This window comes from Octopus bimaculoides, chromosome 8, assembly GCF_046866305.1.
Source record: "Octopus bimaculoides isolate indiv1 chromosome 8, ASM4686630v1, whole genome shotgun sequence".
Lineage (NCBI taxonomy): Eukaryota > Metazoa > Mollusca > Cephalopoda > Octopoda > Octopodidae > Octopus > Octopus bimaculoides.
The window spans coordinates 31,676,242-31,696,906 of record NC_142935.1 but is presented as its reverse complement, the minus strand read 5'-3'; the positions used below and the strand labels follow the sequence as shown (position 1 = coordinate 31,696,906).

At 37.4% G+C, this 20,665-nt stretch overlaps 1 protein-coding gene across 12 annotated transcripts in view; it reads right to left on the bottom strand.

Moving 5' to 3' along the window:
- Nucleotides 1-20,665, bottom strand: part of LOC106883641 (DNA topoisomerase 2-alpha) — a 77,823-nt gene that overhangs the window by 45,260 nt on the left and 11,898 nt on the right. For all 12 annotated transcript variants that reach the window (XM_089356309.1, XM_089356314.1, XM_089356313.1 and 9 more), the window contains exons 2-4: nt 2,631-2,807; nt 2,076-2,169; nt 1,286-1,349 (exon numbers count right to left, since the gene is read on the bottom strand). In XM_089356309.1, coding sequence (XP_089212435.1) covers nt 1,286-1,349; nt 2,076-2,169; nt 2,631-2,807 — 335 coding nt within the window. The remainder of the gene's footprint in view (nt 1-1,285; nt 1,350-2,075; nt 2,170-2,630; nt 2,808-20,665) is intronic.

The window sequence follows — 20,665 nt, the reverse complement described above, 5'->3', positions numbered from 1 at the left end:
AATTTGCTGAGCTTGAGAAGACACATCAAGCCAAATAAAATCGTAGAGTCGTGGCCAGTGCTGGTGACACTCAAAAGGCACCCACTACACTCTTGGAGTGGTTGGCGTCATGAAGGCTATCCAACCATAGAAACCAAGCCAAACCAGGCTGGAGCCTACTACAGCCTTCCAGCTTACCAGTCCTTGTCAAACCATCCAGCCCATACCAGCACTTTATCTCCTCCTTGTCTTTCTCATATTCATTTAATACAGTAGTACCTCAGTTTTCAAACACCTCTGATCACAAATAAAGCGTGCTTTATATATATATATATCTATCATCATCATCGTTTAACGTCTGCTTTCCATGCTAGCATGGGTTGGACGATTTGACTGAGGACTGGTGCAACCGGATGGCTACACCAGGCTCCAATCTAATTTGGCAGAGTTTCTACAGCTGGATGCCCTTCCTAACGCCAACCAGTCAGAGAGTGTAGTGGGTGCTTTTACGTGTCACCCGCACGAAAACGGCCACGCTCGAAATGGTGTCTTTTATGTGCCACCCGCACAAGAGCCAGTCCAGGGGCACTGGCAACGACCTCACTTGGCTTGCTGGGTCTTCTATATCTATCTATCTATCTATCTATATATATATATATATATATATATATATATATATATATATATATATATATATATATATATATATATATATATATATATATATATATATATATATAAAAAGCACAATTTATTCACGATCAGAGTTGTATGAAAACTGAGATACTAATGTATATGTATGTGTGTGTGTGTGTGTGTGTGTGTGTGTGTCTGTGTGTGTGTGTGTGTATCATTATCATCGATTAACGTCCGCTTTCCATGCTAGCATGGGTTGGACGATTTGACTGAGGACTGGTGAAACCAGATGGCTACAATCTGATTTGGCAGAGTTTCTACAGCTGGATGCCCTTCTTAACGCCAACCACTCAAAGAATGTAGATATATATATATATATATATATATATACACATATACATATACACACACACACGCACCACAGGCTTCCACACAGTTTCCATCTACCAAATTCATTTGCAAGGGATTGGTTGTAGTCCAGAGCTATAGTAGTAGACACTTACTCAAGGTTCCACACACTGAGACTGAACCCAAGACCATGTGGTCGCAAAGAGAGCTACTTAACCACAGAGCCATGCTTATACAACTGTGACATGCACAGTTGTTTAAATGTAACTTCGAGCATGAGGAGAAAGAAAAAGAATCTGAAATGATTGCATCTCAAACTTACGAATCAATATCAATCTTGATGGTGTTCATTTTGGGATCTCGTTGTTTGTTGTCTGCTGCATTTACTAGAAAAGAAAAAGGGAATGAAAGATGTAATTAATAATAATTAATGAAAGAGATAATTAACAATAATAATAATCCAAACTGAATAATTTAAAACAAGTAACAGAAAAACATAGCAGGGAGAGTAAAAACTGGTTTCAAATTTTGGCACAAGGCCAGTAATTTCCGGGGTGAGGTAAGTCGATTACATCAACTGCAAGGACAGCATTTCACAAAGGCTACTGTATTGCAAGTACTTAAGTCAAGTCTTCAGCATCAGGATGACTTCCTTTCTACCTACCACAAGTTTCAAAGGCACTAAAAAGGGTCATGGGCATGATATTACTATAGTGGATATGAATGAATAAAGCACTCGGAGGTCTGAGGCTTTGGGTTCTGTCAGTTATATGCAAGGGGTATCTCTGTTTTCAGTCACCCACTAAGTTCTCTCAAAGGAAAACATTTCCAAAAACAGTGGCACTATATAAAGCAAAAGTACAGTTGGAAAGAGCACATTGAGAGAAACATTATTCACAAACAAGAGATCTGTGACAGGGTGGTTTCTCTTAAGGGCACCCCAAGGACTATAAGATAAACCAGTTCATGTGATAGGAAATTTGACAAACAATCTGTATTACATACAAACACACACAGGGTCATACATACAAAGTATAATTTTTCTTTCCTCCAATTATTACCATATTAGCAAGGAATAAATAAAGTAATAGGGATCAAATCAAAATACTCACCAAGAATTTCATCAAATATTTTATAGAGACCAGGAACATAGGAAATTTCTCGTTGTACCATTGTTGAGAGGTCCTCATCGATCACCCACATTTGCTGAGGAGGAGGAGGAAAAGCAGAATTGCATTAAAAAAATATTAAATTCTTACAAAATTATCTGCTATAGTCAAAATATAATTAACAAAATAATTCTATCAATACCCACATAAATAATTGAAATTACCATACTCAATAGCATAAAAGGGGCACAGGTATGTTAGACACAACAATTTCAGCAGTGTATATAAAGGAAAGAGTTTTTAGTGTATTTAAATATGTGGTAAAGGCCAGACTTGACATGTAGAACCCAAAGTGAATTTTTGAGGCATTTAAAGAAAAAACAAAAGTACATTTTATATAGCATGTTGTCAACTTAATGTGACAGTCCCATAACATTGGCGGAATTTGAACTCAGAACATAAAGACAGATGAAATACCACTACGCATTTCACTTGGCATGCTAACGTTTCTGCCAGCTTCTAAACAGACATTTTATTGAATATAACAAAATGACTTACCTGAGTGTGAAGTTGAACTGATCCAATATATGTGTCAGGTCGCAACAAGATGTGCTCCAACTGACTTTTCTTCTGGTAAATCCTCTCAACTGATAATTTCTTATTGGTCTTAGTGGAACCAATATCCCCGCTGGCTTTCTTCTGCTTGTCATTCTCTTTAACATTGTTAAAGAGGGTCTGAGAATCAAGAACAAGAACAAAAAAAAATTAATCAACCAAATGATTTCATCAATTTACACCTTATTTCTTAATTATTCATAACAAAAGTCAAAACAATATATCAAAATGTACAAAATAACTCACAATGACGACATTTTTGTTTTAATCTACCTTCACACTAGAGACATTAAAAATTTGAAGCCACACCTTTTAAACTTGTCAAACTATTGTTTACAGCAATGGTCCGTAACCTTTTTCGTAGCACCTCACTTTTTAAGTAATTCTTATGCCCCAGTTTTTGGTAGTTGTTATGCCCAGCGCCCACCTAAGTGGTGAATGAGGAGGTATCACAACTAAACTAACTGAACATGGAGGATAATTTTGTGAATTTTACTCTAAAAATGGATTGTATAAGCTTTTAACAGTGAAATCATGAAAAAATTAATGAAGACAAAAGTTGTAAATTTACTTAATACATTGAAAGTTAATGACTTCCTGATGCCTAATGAGATCTCATTTTATTTTAATAACCATTACTAGTTTTATCGTGTATGATATAATTACTACTATAAGTAAAATTTAGTATGTTAATTATGTTACAGAACCACCTCCTAAAGCCTAACAGCCACAATGAGAACCTCTAGAAGACTTAGCAACCACAGTTCAATGAAGGAACGATTAAGTAGTCATTCAACATGCTAGAAATAGCAACCAAATTTTCTTCAAACTACACTCTACCACAAGTGTCGTCAAATGGAAAATACAATTTAATACTTAGAAATAAGTTGGTATCCGACCAAAGAAAATCTGCCACATGATAATCCATGTGACCCATGTTGGAATGGAAAAGTGGATATTAAACAATGATGTTTGGCTGAAAACATGCTTAATATCTTGAACAAGTTTTAATCTTTTAGCATTCAGACTTCATGTGCATTCATTTACCTTGTTTTAATTAATCATGCATTATCTCATAGCTTTGACATTTCAATGGCATGACTATTTATTTTTTTAAGAATGACATTGTAAAGTAAGTGTGAGAAGCCAGATCTGGCTACCTTAAACACAAAACAAGTAGAATATTTGGGTCGGATGTGGCCAGTTTAACCCTTTCGTTACTCTATTTATTTTGAGATGCTCTGTGTTTCTTTCAATTACTTTAAATATAACAAAGAATTTAGTAAAAGTTTTGAATTAAAATCTTCCACCAAACCTTAGTCTCAATTTATGTTCCTAACACTAGCTGAATAATAACTAAGTTATTTTACTAAATTCTGAGTACAAAGAACCAGAGTCAGTTTCAGTTGGGTTGGTAACGAAAGGTTTAAATGCTAAAGAGTTAAACTTGGATGTAAAAACAAAATATAAAACATGTCCTTATAATCGTAATAACGTTCATATAACAGCTGAGCAGTAAAGCACTTTATCGCTTACACTTACAATTTAAAAAGCAAGTTTGATAATTCAAGCCACCAGTTTAAAATTCCATCCACAACAGGTTCTATTGATAACCAGGGAGCTGAATAACTATTTTAAATCTATGGTTCTTTATCATTACTAGCACAATACAGTTGGTAATAAAACAGTTATGTGAAAAGTAGGAAAGTCACTTGAAATTTTCTATTACCAAATTTCTAGTGAGATATTCAGCCTAGGCTTAGGATGCTGCCATTTGCAACGAATATTATAAATATTTAACTGGAAATAATGATAGAACTGCCTTTAATTAATGATAGATAAGCATTTCTAACCTCTACCTATCATGATGCTAACATTACCAGTTCTTTTTTATGTTTAAATTATTTTCCTGTAGGTTCCCCAATTTGGTAGACGGAAACTGAAAGAAGCCCATAATCTGTGTGTATGTCAGTGCTTGTCCACCACCAGTACTAGACAACTGTGTTTACATCCCCAAAACTTATCAGTGCAACAAAAGACATCAATAGAATAAGTACTAGGCTCGACTGAGAAAAAAATAAGTCCCGGGGTCAATTCATTCAACTAAAAATTCTTCAAAGCACTGCCCCAGCATGGCCACAGTCCAATGACTGAAACAAGTAAGAAGAAAGAAAGTTAAAAAAAAAATACAACTTTCCAATCAATTTTAAATTGCAAATAAAAAAGAAAAATCCTAAAAAATATTTCCAACTTCTGGAATCACTTAATGAGCGGACATTACAAGAACTCATTTGAAAAGCAAGTTGTACAAGCTGTTGGCAGCATAGTTGTGTGTGCTTACAGTGTAATGTAATATTTACAATGCAAATATATTTATCAATACTGATAACAGTGTAATCCAATATGTTACATGTAATCTTAAGTCAGCAATAAACAAGAAGTGTCGAAGGAGGAGTAGTAAGTTTACAACTAATTTTATTTGCTTTTAAATCATATCACACAAGTGGTGACAAGAATAGAGGAGAAAATACGCGTCTGGCAAAGCAGATCAGTAACTAAATTTTAAATTCTGGTCGTAGATCCCAAATACACAACTGAGGCAACATTAAATTAAAATAGCTTCTATGTATCATGCTTAATGTATTGATAGGCCAGTTACTGCTGTAATTCTCCCAAAATAACCTCCCTTATGGACATACTGTGTTGAAAATACAAGCGTGGCTGTATGATAAGAAGGTCGCTTCCCAACCACATGGTTCCAAGTCCAGTTCCATTGTGTAGAGCAAGTGTCTTCTACTATAGCCTCGGGCCAACCAAAGCATTGAGAGTGGACTGAAAGAAGCCCATCATATGTATATATATATATGTGTGTGTCTTTGTGTCTGTGTTTGTCCCACAACACCACTTGACAACCAGTGTTGGTGTGTTTACGTCCTCGTAACTTAGCAGTTCAGCAAATGAGACCAACCAAATAAGTACCAGGTTTTTTTTATTAAAAATTCATTTGACTCAAAATTCTTCAAGGCATGGTCCTGCCTAATGAATGGATTTTCTTTATGTCATTTCACAAACATTAGTTTGAGCATCCTTCGAATGTTGGGCAATATGTCATGTATCAGAAGACTTATCAAGCCAAGTGAAATCATAGTTGTGGCCGATGCCAGCATCACATAACTGACACCTATGCGAATGGCATGTAAAAAGCACCCTTCAAACGTTGGGCTTGACCGAGGCAGTAACAAGTGACCAAGACCTTTGGCGATATACGGTGCTTGAGAAGACCTGTCAAGCCAAGTGAGATCGTAGTTGTGGCCAATGCTTGTGTTACTCAACTGGCACCTGTGCCAGCAACACATAAACAGCGCTCACTACACTCTCGGAGTGGTCGGCATTAGAAAGGGCATCCAGCCGTAGAAATCATGCCAAATCAGATTGGAGCCTAGTCCAGCCTCCCAGCTTGCCAGTCTTCAGTCAAACCGTCCAACCCATGCCAGCACAGAAAACAGGCATTAATTGATGACGACAATGATGATTCCATATCAAATAATATTCAGTTCCATTTACTGCATGTCATTCAGAGAAAGCAACATGTCTTTTGAGTATGTGGGTGTGTGCATTGATAATTCACAAATTTTTAATTGGAACAGCAATGAATGGTCAGTGTAACAATTCAGAACAAGTTTTAATTAATAATTAGTACATGTAGCCTTGTTTATTACCGATTCATTCGCAATTTGTCAAAGATACTGGTTGTACTGCAAACATGCACCCCAGCAGCTACCCATAATGCTCAGCTGCACAGGTACAAGGACTATCATCATCATCATCATCATTTAATGTCCGCTTTCCATGCTGGCATGGGTTGGACGGTTTGACTGATGACTGGTGAGCCAGAGGCTACACCAGGCTCCAATCTGATCTGGCAAAGTTTCTACAGCTGGATGCCCTTCCTAATGCTAACCACTCCGAGTGTGTAGGGGGTGCTTTTACGTGACACCAGCACAACAAGGGCCAGTCAGGTGGTTCTAGCAACGACCATGCTCAAAAGGTGTTTTTTTACGTGCTACCTGCACGGGAGCCAATCTGTGACCCTGGCAATGATCACAATCGGACGTGTGTTTAACGTTCCACTGGCACAAGTGCCAATCAGGCGGTACCGTCATCGGCCACTCGTGTTATGAAGCTATGTATTTTTGCTATGGATTTACATACTCTCAGACTCGCCAACATGGGATGAGTGAGCAGAAAACATCCAAAGGCAACTGGTCCTAATAAACAATGCAGATGAGTGTATTCTCTACAGGAACATGTAAAGATGATCAAGAAAATAACCTAACGGTGGAAGCTTTACTGCTGTGGGCTGCAAAGTCTGGTGCCAATGCATCTACTATTCATTCCATTTACAAAGTGCAGTGAGATGATTCATTTATTAGATTTTTTTTTGTTGTTTTTATTTTGTGACGAAAACAGCATTATAATTGAAAATGAATTAGATTTTAATTAAACATCTGAACCATCACAAGCATTTATAATTATTTGTATCAGAGAATATCCGAGCTTCCCAATACACACAGACACACATAACGCTTGTGTATACATACAAAAATACACATGCAGGTACAAGGATGTGTTTTCTCATCTACTTGTATATGATTCTCGAGATCCGAATACCACGTAAAAAAACGGATTGCAAGGGTTACACTTAGAATTTTATTTAAAACCTTCAATATCCAAGTTTCTAAACACTGGGATAAACAAATAAGTCCAAGGGAAAAAACCAACCTTAACCAGCAAGACTAGCAAGCAATATGGAAGTTTAACAAAGAAAAAATGGGAAAAGACTTTAATGACATCAAAGAAAGAATTGCTTGTTCATTCAAGGAATAAGTAATCCCTACTACAAGAGTTCTAATTCTAATCAAGGATGTATTGCAACTGTTTTTTTTTTGTTTGTTTTTTAAGGATTGCTTTAAACAGAAAAGTCCCATGAATGAATAATATTCATATAAGGTATAAAGAAAATATTGAGTAAAGCATTAATCTAATTAGAACTCTTCTCCGAAATAGAATTAAGTGTGAAGTGCTTGGCTGACAGACACAGAGTGGATCTGGAGAACTGTCTGCCCCTATCATTGTAAGCGGAAGGGAAGGAAATAAAAAGAAAAAAAATTTTATGGGAGAAGGGAGATTAAGTTAACACCTAAGAAATGCCTTTGTCACTGGTTATAATGGCAAACTGAAGCCAACAGAGAAAAATGTAGGACAAGGCTAGAGAGAGAGGTGAGAGTGTGTGAACAATAAGATTGACAAATTCAGTAGATTTAGAGGAAAGACGAGCAACACAAATAAACGGCTTGCCTGCTTGTTGTGTGTGTGACTTAGATGATTCCAAACTCCACAACAGACAATAAACAATATTCAGTGTACAAAGATATTAAATATTTACAAAGCTTCCTGGAACATAGCTGTGGAATATACACAAAGGGCAAATAAAAAACAAAAACAAGGAGAGAGAAAAAAAAAAAACATCCGTAGCATATGGAGAAATTATAACGTTTAATTAAGTAATGATTTTAATTATCTAAAAGTGATTTTCCAGCAGGCTATGGTTTCCTTTATCAATTAGAATGATTTCAAATGCAGTGTTACTTGTCAGGCTTAAATAAAAACTGATGTATATTCTCCAATATATGTACGTGTGTAAGTATTATACGAGTGCGTGAATATGTGTACAAATATATATGTTCATGAATGCATAGATACATGTGTAAATATATGCAAAAAGATGCACGTGTAAACACAAATATACACACACACACAAGAACATACACATACATCCCATCTACCCCACCCCACATGACTACACACTCTGGTATGGATCATATATATTTACTCCCCTGTGTGTGTGTGTGTGTGTGTGTGTGTGTATATATGTAAACATAACACACACAGATGGATGGAGATGTATGTATGTATGTATGTATGTGTGTGTGTGTATATATATATATATATATATATATATATATATATATACAGACACATGCATAAAATCATCATTGTACATATACACTCACATGTACATGTGTGTAATAAGAGATGTTATCTCAGGACAAATACCAGAGTAATTGGCCTATCAACAGTGCATATACATTAAGTATGATACATATTGTGTGTGTGTGATGTACACACACACATAGTTCTACATAAAAAGCACCGAAGTGGTTGGCATTAGGAAGGACATCCAACTACAGAAACCATGTTAAAGCTGACGATAGAGCTTGAGGTAGTTTTCTGACTTGCCAGTTCCTGTCAAAGCATCTAACCCATGCCAGCACGTTAAATGATGATGTTAACTGTGTGTGTATGTGCATGCCATTTCAATGTCTTTTTTTTTTTAATATATATATATGCTAATATGGTAGAAGAAACTTCTCGAGGGAGTCTTCTGTGGTCAGATGCCCTTCCTCATACGAACCCTTGTTTTAATTTCTTCTGCTTGACTCCACACGTCAAACTTAGGGACCAGTGAGATGTACTGTCCATATAGAAAGGACATCAACCAATAGTAAACTTGAAAGGAAAAGAAAAGTATGCCCAATGTGGGGCCCAATTCTGTGTTGCAGGCGAGTGACTCACAATCAGAATTCAGATTGCATCCACTTGCTATACAGATGTAATTTTGTCAGGACAATCATTGAAAGCTGTACAAGAGAAGTTGTCTTGCCCTTAACAAGCCTAATGTACCATCTCTCTAGCTTATTCGAAGTACCATGGCTTGGATAAAGCCATAAATACACACATATGTGAATGTTAAAATTAATTTTTAATTAGCTTTTATTTATTATTAAAACTCTAAAAAAAACCATTGTTTTCCTCAGGTTATCATTTTTCTTTACTCAATAAGGTATATCAAGTAATAGTCCAATCAGATTACAGTTCAAAATATCTAAATGTCATAAAGATGGATGCTTTAACCCTTCAGCATTTAAACTGGCCATATCCAACTCAAATATTCTACTACATTATTTGCAATTGACGGATATTTGTCCTCATCTTGTTTGTTGTTAACACGTTTCGGCTGATATACCCTCCAGCCTTCATCAGGTGTCTTGGGGAAATTTCGAACTTGGGTTCTCATTCCTAAGGTATTTTTTTTATGTTGTTATTATTATTATTATTATCCAGGTCACTGCCTGGGATCGAACTCGGAATCTTGGCATTAGTAGCCCACGCTCTTAACCACTATGCCATATGACCGTGGACAATTATGGAGTGAATTTTAGGGCTTATGAATTTCCCCAAGACACCTGATGAAGGCTGGAGGGTATATCCACTGAAACATGTTAACAACAAACAAGATGAGGACAAATATCTGTCAAATGTAAATAATGTAAGTAATTCCTCATCTCTAAATATAGAACTCAAATATTCTACCTGAGCTTATGTTCAAATTGGCCAGGTCTGGCTTTTCACACCTACCCTGCAATATCATTCTAAAAAAATAAACAGTCATGACATCGAAATCTCAAAGTTACAAGATAACGCATGATAAATTCAAACCAATGTGAATAAATAAGCATTACATTTTACAGTGCGGAAGGCACATAGCTCGGTGGTTAGATTGTCGGCTCACAACCATGAGGTAGTGAGTTCAATTTCCGGACTGGGCTGTGTGTTGTGTTCTTGAGCAAGACACTTTATTTCACGTTACTCCAGTTCACTCAATGTAGAAATGTGTTGCGACGTCAGTGGTGCCAAGCCGTATCGGCCTTTGCGTTCCCCTTAGACAACATCAGTGGCGTGTAGAGGGTAGGCTAGTATCCATGGGCGACTGCTGGTCTTCTATAAATAACCTTGCCCGGAGTTGTGCCTTGGTGGGTAACTTTCTAGGTGCAATCCCATGGTCAGTCATGACTGAAGGGAGTCTTTACCCCTTTTTTTTTTACATTTAACAGAATAATCTGATTGCTAAAGGGTTAAATGTTGTGACGGTTGGTATGTATGCCCTCCACCACAGACAGTAAGTCTAAAAGAGAATAAAACAATCTTTCCTACATCAGAAAAATTAGATCAAGACTTCTACTTTTTAATGCAGTTACAGTAAACAAGTGCATGAAAAAAGTATTAAACACTGGCAAAAAACAATGAAAGAGTCTGACAAATCTATGCTTAACCTTTTAAGCATTCAGACTATTCACACAAATGTAATGTTTATCTATTCATATTGTTTTCTATCAATCATGCATTATCTTGTAGTTTTGAGACTTCAATGAAGTGACTTTATCAAGGCGGCGAGCTGGCAGAAACGTTAGCACGCCGGGTGAAATGCTTAGCGGTATTTCGTCTGTCGCAACGTTCTGAGTTCAAATTTCACCGCGGTCAACTTTGCTGTTCATCCTTTCAGGGTCGATAAATTAAGTACCAGTTGCGTACTGGGGTTGATCTAATTGACTGGTCACCCCACCCAGAAAAAAAAACATTCAGGCCTTGTGCCTAGAGAAGAAACGAATGAAGTGACTTTATTTTTAGAATTACATTGTAGGGTAGGTGTGCGGGGACAAATCTGACCAGTTTAAATGCTAAAGGGTTAAAACTAAAAAAGAAACCAGTGATTCCAAAGCAGAAATTGACAAATGATACATTTTCACTCTCTGATGGCTGTTTCTGAAATTCCAAGTCAAAGCAATTCAGATTCTTTATTAACCTCTATCTTCACTCAATGTCCACTCTTCCATCCTTGCATCAGTTAGACAGGATTTGTTGAGGCAGATTTTTCTTGTCATGTAATAAAGGAGGGACAGACACGCGCGCGCATGTTCGTACAAACGCAAGGGTGCCAGTCAGACGGCACTGACATTGACCACGACTACGGTTTCATTCAGTTCAACAGGTCATATATGTTGAGAGAGGCTACAACAGTGAATACAATATATATATATATATATATATATACATATATATATCTGTAAAATGGTTGTTAGGAAGGGCATCCAGCTGAAGAAACTATGCCAAAACAGATATGGAGCCTGGCCAGCTCTTATCAAACAATCCATGCCACCATGGAAAACAGGCATATGATGATGAAAAAAAAAATATATATATATATATATGGGTTCGTGCCAGGTAAAAGCACTACTGATGCCTTATTTCTAGTGAGACAGTTGCAAGAGAAATACCTAGCCAAGGATAAACCTCTGTACCTGGCTTTCGTTGACATGGAGAAAGCCTTTGACAGGGTCCCCCGATCCCTTATCTGGTGGTCAATGAGGAAACTTGGGATAGAAGAATGGCTAGTGAGAGCTGTGCGAGCCATGTACAGAGATGCGGCCAGTAAGGTGAGGGTTGGAAATGAGTACAGCAATGAATTCCGGGTAGAGGTAGGGGTCCACCAAGGTTCCGTCCTCAGCCCCCTATTATTTACCATAGTCCTCCAGGCAATCACAGAGGAGTTCAAGACAGGTTGCCCCTGGCAGCTCCTCTATGCTGATGACCTTGCCCTAATTGCGGAGTCACTATCAGAACTAGAGGAGAAGTTTCAGGTGTGGAAGCAAGGTCTAGAATTGAAGGGCCTTAGAGTCAACCTAGCTAAAACCAAAATCCTAATAAGTAGGAAGGTAGATAAAACACAAACCCCTTCAGGTAGATGGCCCTGCTCAGTATGTAGAAAAGGAGTAGGTAGTAACTCTATAAGATGTACCCGGTGCAAGCTATGGACACATAAGAGGTGCAGCAACATCAAAGGCAGGTTAACTAGCAAGTTAGTTTTTGTTTGTGGCAGATGTTCAGGTGCAATAAAGACTGCAAACAAACAGGAAACAACTTCTATCTCATTCCAGGGTGAAAAACTAGAGGTAGTCGATAGCTTCCGCTATCTGGGCGACCAAGTTAGTAGTGGGGGTGGGTGCGCTGAAAGTGTAGCTGCTAGAATAAGAATAGCCTGGGCAAAGTTTAGAGAGCTCTTACCCCTGCTGGCGACAAAGGGACTCTCACTCAGAGTAAAAGGCAGACTGTATGACGCATGCGTACGAACAACCATGCTACATGGCAGTGAAACATGGGCTGTAACTGCTGAGGACATACGTAAGCTCGCAAGGAATGAAGCCAGTATGCTCCGTTGGATGTGTAATGTCAATGTGAATACCCGTCAGAGTGTAAGTATCTTGAGAGAAAAGCTGAACATTAGAAGCATCAGTTGTGGCGTGCAAGAGAGACGATTGCGCTGGTATGGACATGTGGTGAGAATGGAGGAGGATAGCTGCGTGAAAAAGTGCCACACCCTAACAGTTGAGGGAACCCGTGGAAGAGGTAGGCCCAGGAAGACCTGGGCTGAGGTGGTGAGGCAAGACCTTCGTACATTGGGCCTCACCGAGGCGATGACTACGGACCGAGACCTTTGGAAATGGGCTGTGCGTGAGAAGACCCGGCAAGCCAAGTAAGATCGTTGCCAGTGCCCCTGGACTGGTTCTTGTGCGGGTGGCACATGAGATGCACCATTTTGAGCGTGGCCATTGCCAGTACCGCCTGACTGGCTCCTGTAGGATTTTCGAGCGAGATCGTTGCCAGTGCCCCTGGACTGGCTTGTGCGGGTGGCACATAAAAGACACCATTTCGAGCGTGGCCGTTTTCGTGCGGGTGACACGTAAAAGCACCCACTACACTCTCTGAGTGGTTGGCGTTAGGAAGGGCATCCAGCTGTAGAAACTCTGCCAAATCAGACTGGAGCCTGGTGTTGCCATCCGGTTTCACCAGTCCTCAGTCAAATCGTCCAACCCATGCTAGCATGGAAAGCGGACGTTAAACGATGATGATGATGATGATGATGATATAGTTATTTTGTTTTAAACATTCACTTTTTCAATGCTTGCATGGGTCAGACATAGAATCTGAGCAATTTCGAAAGAGATGAAAATGGAAGAAAAATTATTCCCAATTTTTCTAACAGGTTTTACTGACACAAGTGAAATGGAAACATCTACAAGGAATCGGATGACCTGGACACTGCTTGCCAGAAACCAGCAGACCAGCTTTTACGATTTATAATCTAAATCAGTGTTTCTCAACCATTTTCTGTCTATGGATTTCTTAGATTACCGTTTTATTCTGATGGACACCCCCCAACAGCCATTCAATGTTTAAAAATTAATTTAATAGAAACTTCTTTCAAAATTCCAATTCTGTTTTTCACCTGTTCACTCGTGTAGGTTTGCAATAATACTCTCCGAGAGAGCATGTTTCCGACGCCGGAAACATGTTGAACCAGTTAAAACATTAGAGAAAGAAACCTAGCTGTTTCTTGCAATAAATAGATTGAAAGCAAAAATTTTTTTCAAGGAACCTTAAAATACCCTACTGTAGATCTCCAATTTACTATTTCGCTTGGTTGGACCCTCCCAAAATCTTATAGGGACTCCAATTGAGGACTAATGATCTAAATTTAGATATTTTCAAACATCTTTTATTACAAAGAATCTAATTAGATAGACATAGATGAAATGTCAAGCATGAAGCATGAAGAGGGGGAAAAAGAGCCTGAAAAGAAGCAATTACACGACTACAAGAACAGAGAAAGAAAAAGTTGGGGTGGGGGGTTAGTTAAAACAAACGAAAATAACATTATATATAAGATTCAATCTACAAGACCTCTTAGAAGAAATTATGCCAACAGAATATTCTCTCTCTCTATTTTTTTCCCAAAAACAGGACTGACACTTACAGCAGTAATGGATGATAAACTATCCATTAAAAGAAAATATAGGAAGCATCTAAAGAGAAAGATCTAGAAATATTTAAGATTACAAAGAAACGTATCGATCTAAATAGAAGTAGGTCGTTTGGAGAAATTGTTGGAATTATCAGGTCCTAGATTCACACAACATACAATCAACTTTATTTTTAATATCAGATAAATATAGTTTTAAATTAGATTGAAACAAAAATAAAATAAATAAATACATTTCTGGTTGCATTGGATTTTACATACACAAGTTTAAATTGCGTTTACGGCCCAAGTAATTAAAATATGAATTAGACAGCTATGTAAAGTAGTTGCAGTTATTATATACTTCCTGCTCATTATAAACACAATTGATTTGGCATCTATGCCACCTGACTAATTAAACTTTTAAAAGTATTGCTGACAGGTGTAAACTAACCTTGATTAAGTCTTTGATCTATAGTAGTTGTTTGGCAACATGGGGAAGTCTTAAACTAACAAACCCTCACCAAAGGCCTTCTAACAATGACCTGCCCTGCCTTTTTAGGGATCTCTAGTTCTACGTTTAAATAGCCATATATCAGGAGCCAGCCCTTCACATCTACTCTATGTCAGTCTAAATATAATCACATCATTGAAAACTCAAAGCCTCAAGATAATGCATGATTAATTCTAAACAAGGTGAATAAGAATTACATTTGACAGAGTAATCTGAAGGAGGGAAAGAGAGAGAAATGGGTGATTTAGCTGCTATTTCTAACAGATTAAGTGACCACACTAATTTCAATATTGACTCACTAGTTTTATTCTAGACTGAAGTAACAGTGCTTATTGATACAGACAGTAAGGTCTCTTGACATAATTTCAGTAGACAGAGCCCCACGGCCTAACTCATTTCATTCATTCCTTTTTCTAAATTAACACTGAGATGCTTTCACATCATTTGTACATTAATTTATGAATAATTATTAAGGCAAACCCATTTTACAGCAAGATGTCATTCCAATTGGTAACCACTCAACCATGAACTGGAAGTAGACAGTGAGTTAAATGCATTCCTTATTCCAAGAACATAGTGTCTGTAGTCATGGTTCAAGCTCTCTTGACCCACTTTAATGTACATACACCAAAATGAATTAATGCATATTTATCTATAGCAAGGAGTTCTTTGGTGAAGTTTTGTAGAAATGTTTTAATTTCAGCTTTTAGCCAGAGTAGTAGTAGTCGTAGTTAAAGTACATCTCTATCAATGGAATTTTTTCTTTCTTTTAAACAAAGAACAAAGTGCTCGCATCCAGTTATCACTTTCTTTTTTTTTTTTAACTCATTCCAAACACGTCTGAAATTGAAAACTATTCCAGATCAGATAGAGCATCTACTAACAACTTCGTTAAAAACAATCCTATCTAAATTTGGATTCTTTTTAACAGATGTAAAAATCAAAGGTACAACAAATTAACAGTTCTTATGTAATATGTATGTATATATATAGAGAGAAACAGACAGACAGAGACAGATAGAGTTGAGTAAAGAGCATAAATATGAAATTTAAATAAATGACAATGGAACAGGAAATTACGCAATGAACTGCATTAGCTTACGGCCGTTTCTGCTATAAGATGCAGTGCACCCAGAGGTGAGTGCTAGTGCATTACTTTAAAGTAGAAACAGCTGTAAGCTAATGATGTTCACTGTATAAGTTCCAGTTCTTTTGTCTTATATTTAATTTCATATATGTGTGTGTGTGTGTGAGCGTATGTGGATGGATAGATATAGATTGCAACTGGGTGTCCAGCTATAGAAAATGTCTCGTTAAACTCCATCTGACTCACGCAGACACAGTAAAGCATGTTAAAACAATGAAGATAATGATATAATTGTGCCTCTCTCTCTCTCTGTACACATCTGTTTCCATTTTTTTTTCTCATACACAAACACATACATTCACATACATAAATGCATACATCTTATTTACTACCCAAAACACATCACACCTAATCCAGACTAATCACACACAAACACAAATCAATATGCACAGGCGGCTGCCAACCCAATATAGTGGCATGTCTTTAACCACCGTCCAACTACATTGCAATTTACTAACCCAAATTCAAGTCTTAATTATATACCAAATGAAACATCTACTTTGCATAACCATGATACAAGCGCCAATAGCTTGGCTCTGACAATTCAATTACTATCCTATATTAATAGTCAATTTTAGTCTTATTTCTTCTCTTATCAATCACTGCAACCCACATTAATACAACAATATATCTCCAAGTTTTATGTTGGTTAAAACAGCATCCTGAGAAGTCGCATTCTGCTATTTCTCACACCATTTCACCCATTATTCTACAAAGTCTACAAAATCTTCAATCTTCCTAACTGACCGACAATATATGCATCTTCTCTTATACTTACCAATATATCTTTCCATATCAATAGTCTTCCTATCTGGGCTATACTCCTATGCTATCTACACATATTAGTTTCGGTATGTCTTTTTGAAATACCGTCATATCACTAATAATTCTATCCACTTTTATCTTCATACACTATTACTTTAAGCAATGAAGATTTTGAACACACACAATTTAACACTGTTCAACCAGATTTCAAAGAATTTTAGCCTTTCTTCTAAGCATATAAGTTCTTTTCCATTTATATTGATTTTCCAATGCTTATATTTTCAAGCCATCATTTTTGGCTAAGAGTATGGTAAATGTAGTACGCAGTCTTACACACAGAAGCTATATGTATGGAATTTGATTTTCCCATTAACCCTAGCAATACTTTGAGTAACTCATCTACCAGAGTTTGCTTAGCCTGTTAGCATTTAAACCAGCTACATCCAGCCAAAATATTCTTTCTGTATATGGTCAAACCAGCCAGATCTGGCATCTCACACTTATCCTACACTGTCACTCTAAAAGTAAACAAAATCATATCATCAAATAACGAAACTACAAGATAATGCCCAATTAATTCAAAACAACGTGAATAAATAGGCATTACATTAATTTCGATGCTAAAGGGTTAACAAGTTGCAATGGACAAATTGTTGTGGCATTGGCCCCTTCATTGTAGTATCACACATTGTGACTAAGTTGGCTAAAAGAATCTCACTGCTTCACTTAATGACATTAAATTGTTTTGTCTTTGACAGAACAACCTGGTGAATGTGAAGCACCGAAATGAACTGGGAACTGAAGCTTAGTGCCAGAAATAAAGTCCTCTCACACAAGAATGAAAGAATGAATTTTTGCTCCAATTTTTACAACTCCATTTAACAAGTTTTAATAATCCAAAATTTATTTCACAACTTAGTAACTTCCCTCTTCTTGTAACAGATGGCAATGAAGCTGATGTCTACACATTTAGGCACAATACTGATAACATATATATATATATATATACCAGGGTATATAATTTGTGAAATTTACTTGAATTATTGAAGCAGATATGTCTGTGTGGTTAAAAGGCTCACTTTGCAGCCATGTGGTTTCAAGTTCAAGCCCATTGTACAGCACCATGGGCAAGTGTCCAAGCCAACCAATGCTTGTGAGTGAATTTGGTAGAGAGAAACTATATAGAAGCCCATCACATACATTATATATACTCTTTTACTTGTTTCAGTCATTTGACTGCAGCCAAGCTGGGGCACCATCTTCAGTTGAGCAAATCAACCCCAGGACTTATTCTATCGGTCTCTTTTGCCAAATGTAAACGCACCAGCATTGGTTGTCAGGTGATGTTGTGGGAGACACAAACATACATACATAGGACAGGCTTCTTTCAGTTTCCATCTACCAAATCCACTCACAAGTCTTTGGTCGGCCCAAGGCTATAGTAGAAGATACTTGCCCAAGGTGCCACGCAGAGGGACTGAACCTGGAACCATGTGGTTGGTAAACAAGCTACTTACTACACAACCACTTACATCTACCATCAGTTGACAACTGGTGCTGGTTTGTTTACATCACCAGGAACTGGCAGTTCAGCAAAAGACTCCGATCGAATAAGTACCAGACTTGGAAAAAATAAATACTGGGGTTGATTTGTTCAACTGAATCCTTTACCATTCAGAGTACTCTGTCACATTTCATGTATGATTAATTCAAAACAAGATAAATTAAATAAATATTATCTCAAAGCTTTGACATTTCAATGGCATGATTGCCCTTCGTAATGCCAACCACTCCGAGAGTGTAGTGGGTACTTTTACGTGCCACGGGCATGGAAGCCAGTCAGCAGCCACACTCGGGTGGTGCTTTTAACGTTCCACTGACACGAGTGCCACTGGCATATGTATGTATGTATGTATGTGTATATATATATATATATATATATATATATATATATATATATATATATATATATATATATATATATATATATATATTATCCATATATAGTCAGTATCAATTATCCTCCCTCTATCAACACCCTTTTCACGGTTCCTGTCTAAACCATAAATCTATCAACACTATCTCGTATTGTCTCAGTATTTAAATATAATTTGTATTTCAATACAAATGTCTGCACTAATCTATTCCTCCATTTGCTGCTTGATAAGATCTAAGCTTTTTGTCTTTCTTTCTTTCTCGCTTTTTACATCTTATTTATACACATTAGCATTAATGGCTGATTGATTAATTGGTTTCTAAAACTACAAGAGATAAGTAATCGTTTTCACACAGATTTAATTAAATCATGCAAACCATCATCTCCATCTTAGACACACAGAAACAAGCGCTTAGGTATTTTCGTTATACATCTTTTATTTGTTTCAGCCATTTGACTGTGGCCATACTGGGGCACTGCCTTGAAGAGTTTTTAGTTGAATGAATCAACCTGATACCTCATCTATTGGTGTCTTTGCTGAACAATTTGTACGAGGACATAAACACACTAACACCAGTTGTCAAGTCTTGGTGGAGAACACAGACACAAAGATACACACACACACACACACATAGGATGGGCTTCTTTCAGTTACCATCTATCAAATCCACTCACAACGCTTTGGTCAGACCAAAGCTCTAGTAGATGACACTTGCCCAAGGTGCCACACAGTAGGACTGAACCCAGATCCATGTTGGGAAGTAAACTTCTTAACACATGGCCACACCTGCACACATATAAAACCAGAGTCATGGAGTCAGAAACAATTAAGGAGTAGTCGGAGTCGGTAAAACTATACCGACTCCAGCTCACAATATCTTTATAACAGTTATAACATACAGGCCTACCCGAAGTACAAGCGTATGCATAAGCCTTACAAGATATGTAAGACGACGCTTGCAACAATCATGCTTGAACAGTGCCTTTTACGTGCCACTGACACGAGTGCCAATCAGGCAGTGCTGTCATCGGCCACCCCATAATCAGATATGTTTTCCCCACACAAGACTGGAAACAAACAGCATTGTGTATATGATGGTGATGCTCATTTACAAACATTACATGACATCAAGATAAGATTATACACACACACACACATTTATATTAAAGCCAGAACATGTCTGACCGTCAGGAAAAACCACCATGCTTGGAAACAAGGCAAGGGTTAGCAACAAGCCATTGAAATTCTGCCTCAATAAACTCCATCCAACTTATTCAAGCATGGAAAATGGACATCAAAAATAATGATATATGTGTATTCGAGTATGGATGATGCCAGTGCTGCCTGACTGGCTCCTGTGCCAGTGGCACATAAAAAAGCACCCACTACACTCTCCGAGTGGTTGGCATTAGGAAGGGCATCCAGCTGTAGAAACCTTGCCAGATCAGATTGGAACCCAGTGCAGCCTCCTGGCTTGCCAGTCCTCAGTCAAACCATCAAACCCATGCCAGCATAGAAAGCAGAGGTTGAACGACGATGATGATGATGATGATATATGAATTTGTGTTGCATGATTCCTGATGTGAAGTTGTGTGTTGAAACATATTGTTGTATTTTGAGATGTTTTTTTTTTTTGCCAAATAAACACATGCACTAAATATACTTATTCTTTGCTCATTTATTACTGTTCTTATTCTAACTCATGTCTATTATCCAGAAATCTCTCACCTCCTCAGCAACACACACATATAGCAGGCTTCTTTTAATCTTCCTGCAGCATATCCCACTCACAGGGTTTTGCTTGTCCCAGGCTATCGTAGAAGAAACTCGCCCAAGGTACCCCAAAAGTGGGACTGAACCCAATCTACACCAACACCTATTTAGACGATTTCTAATTCAGATTTTTAAACTTCTTAT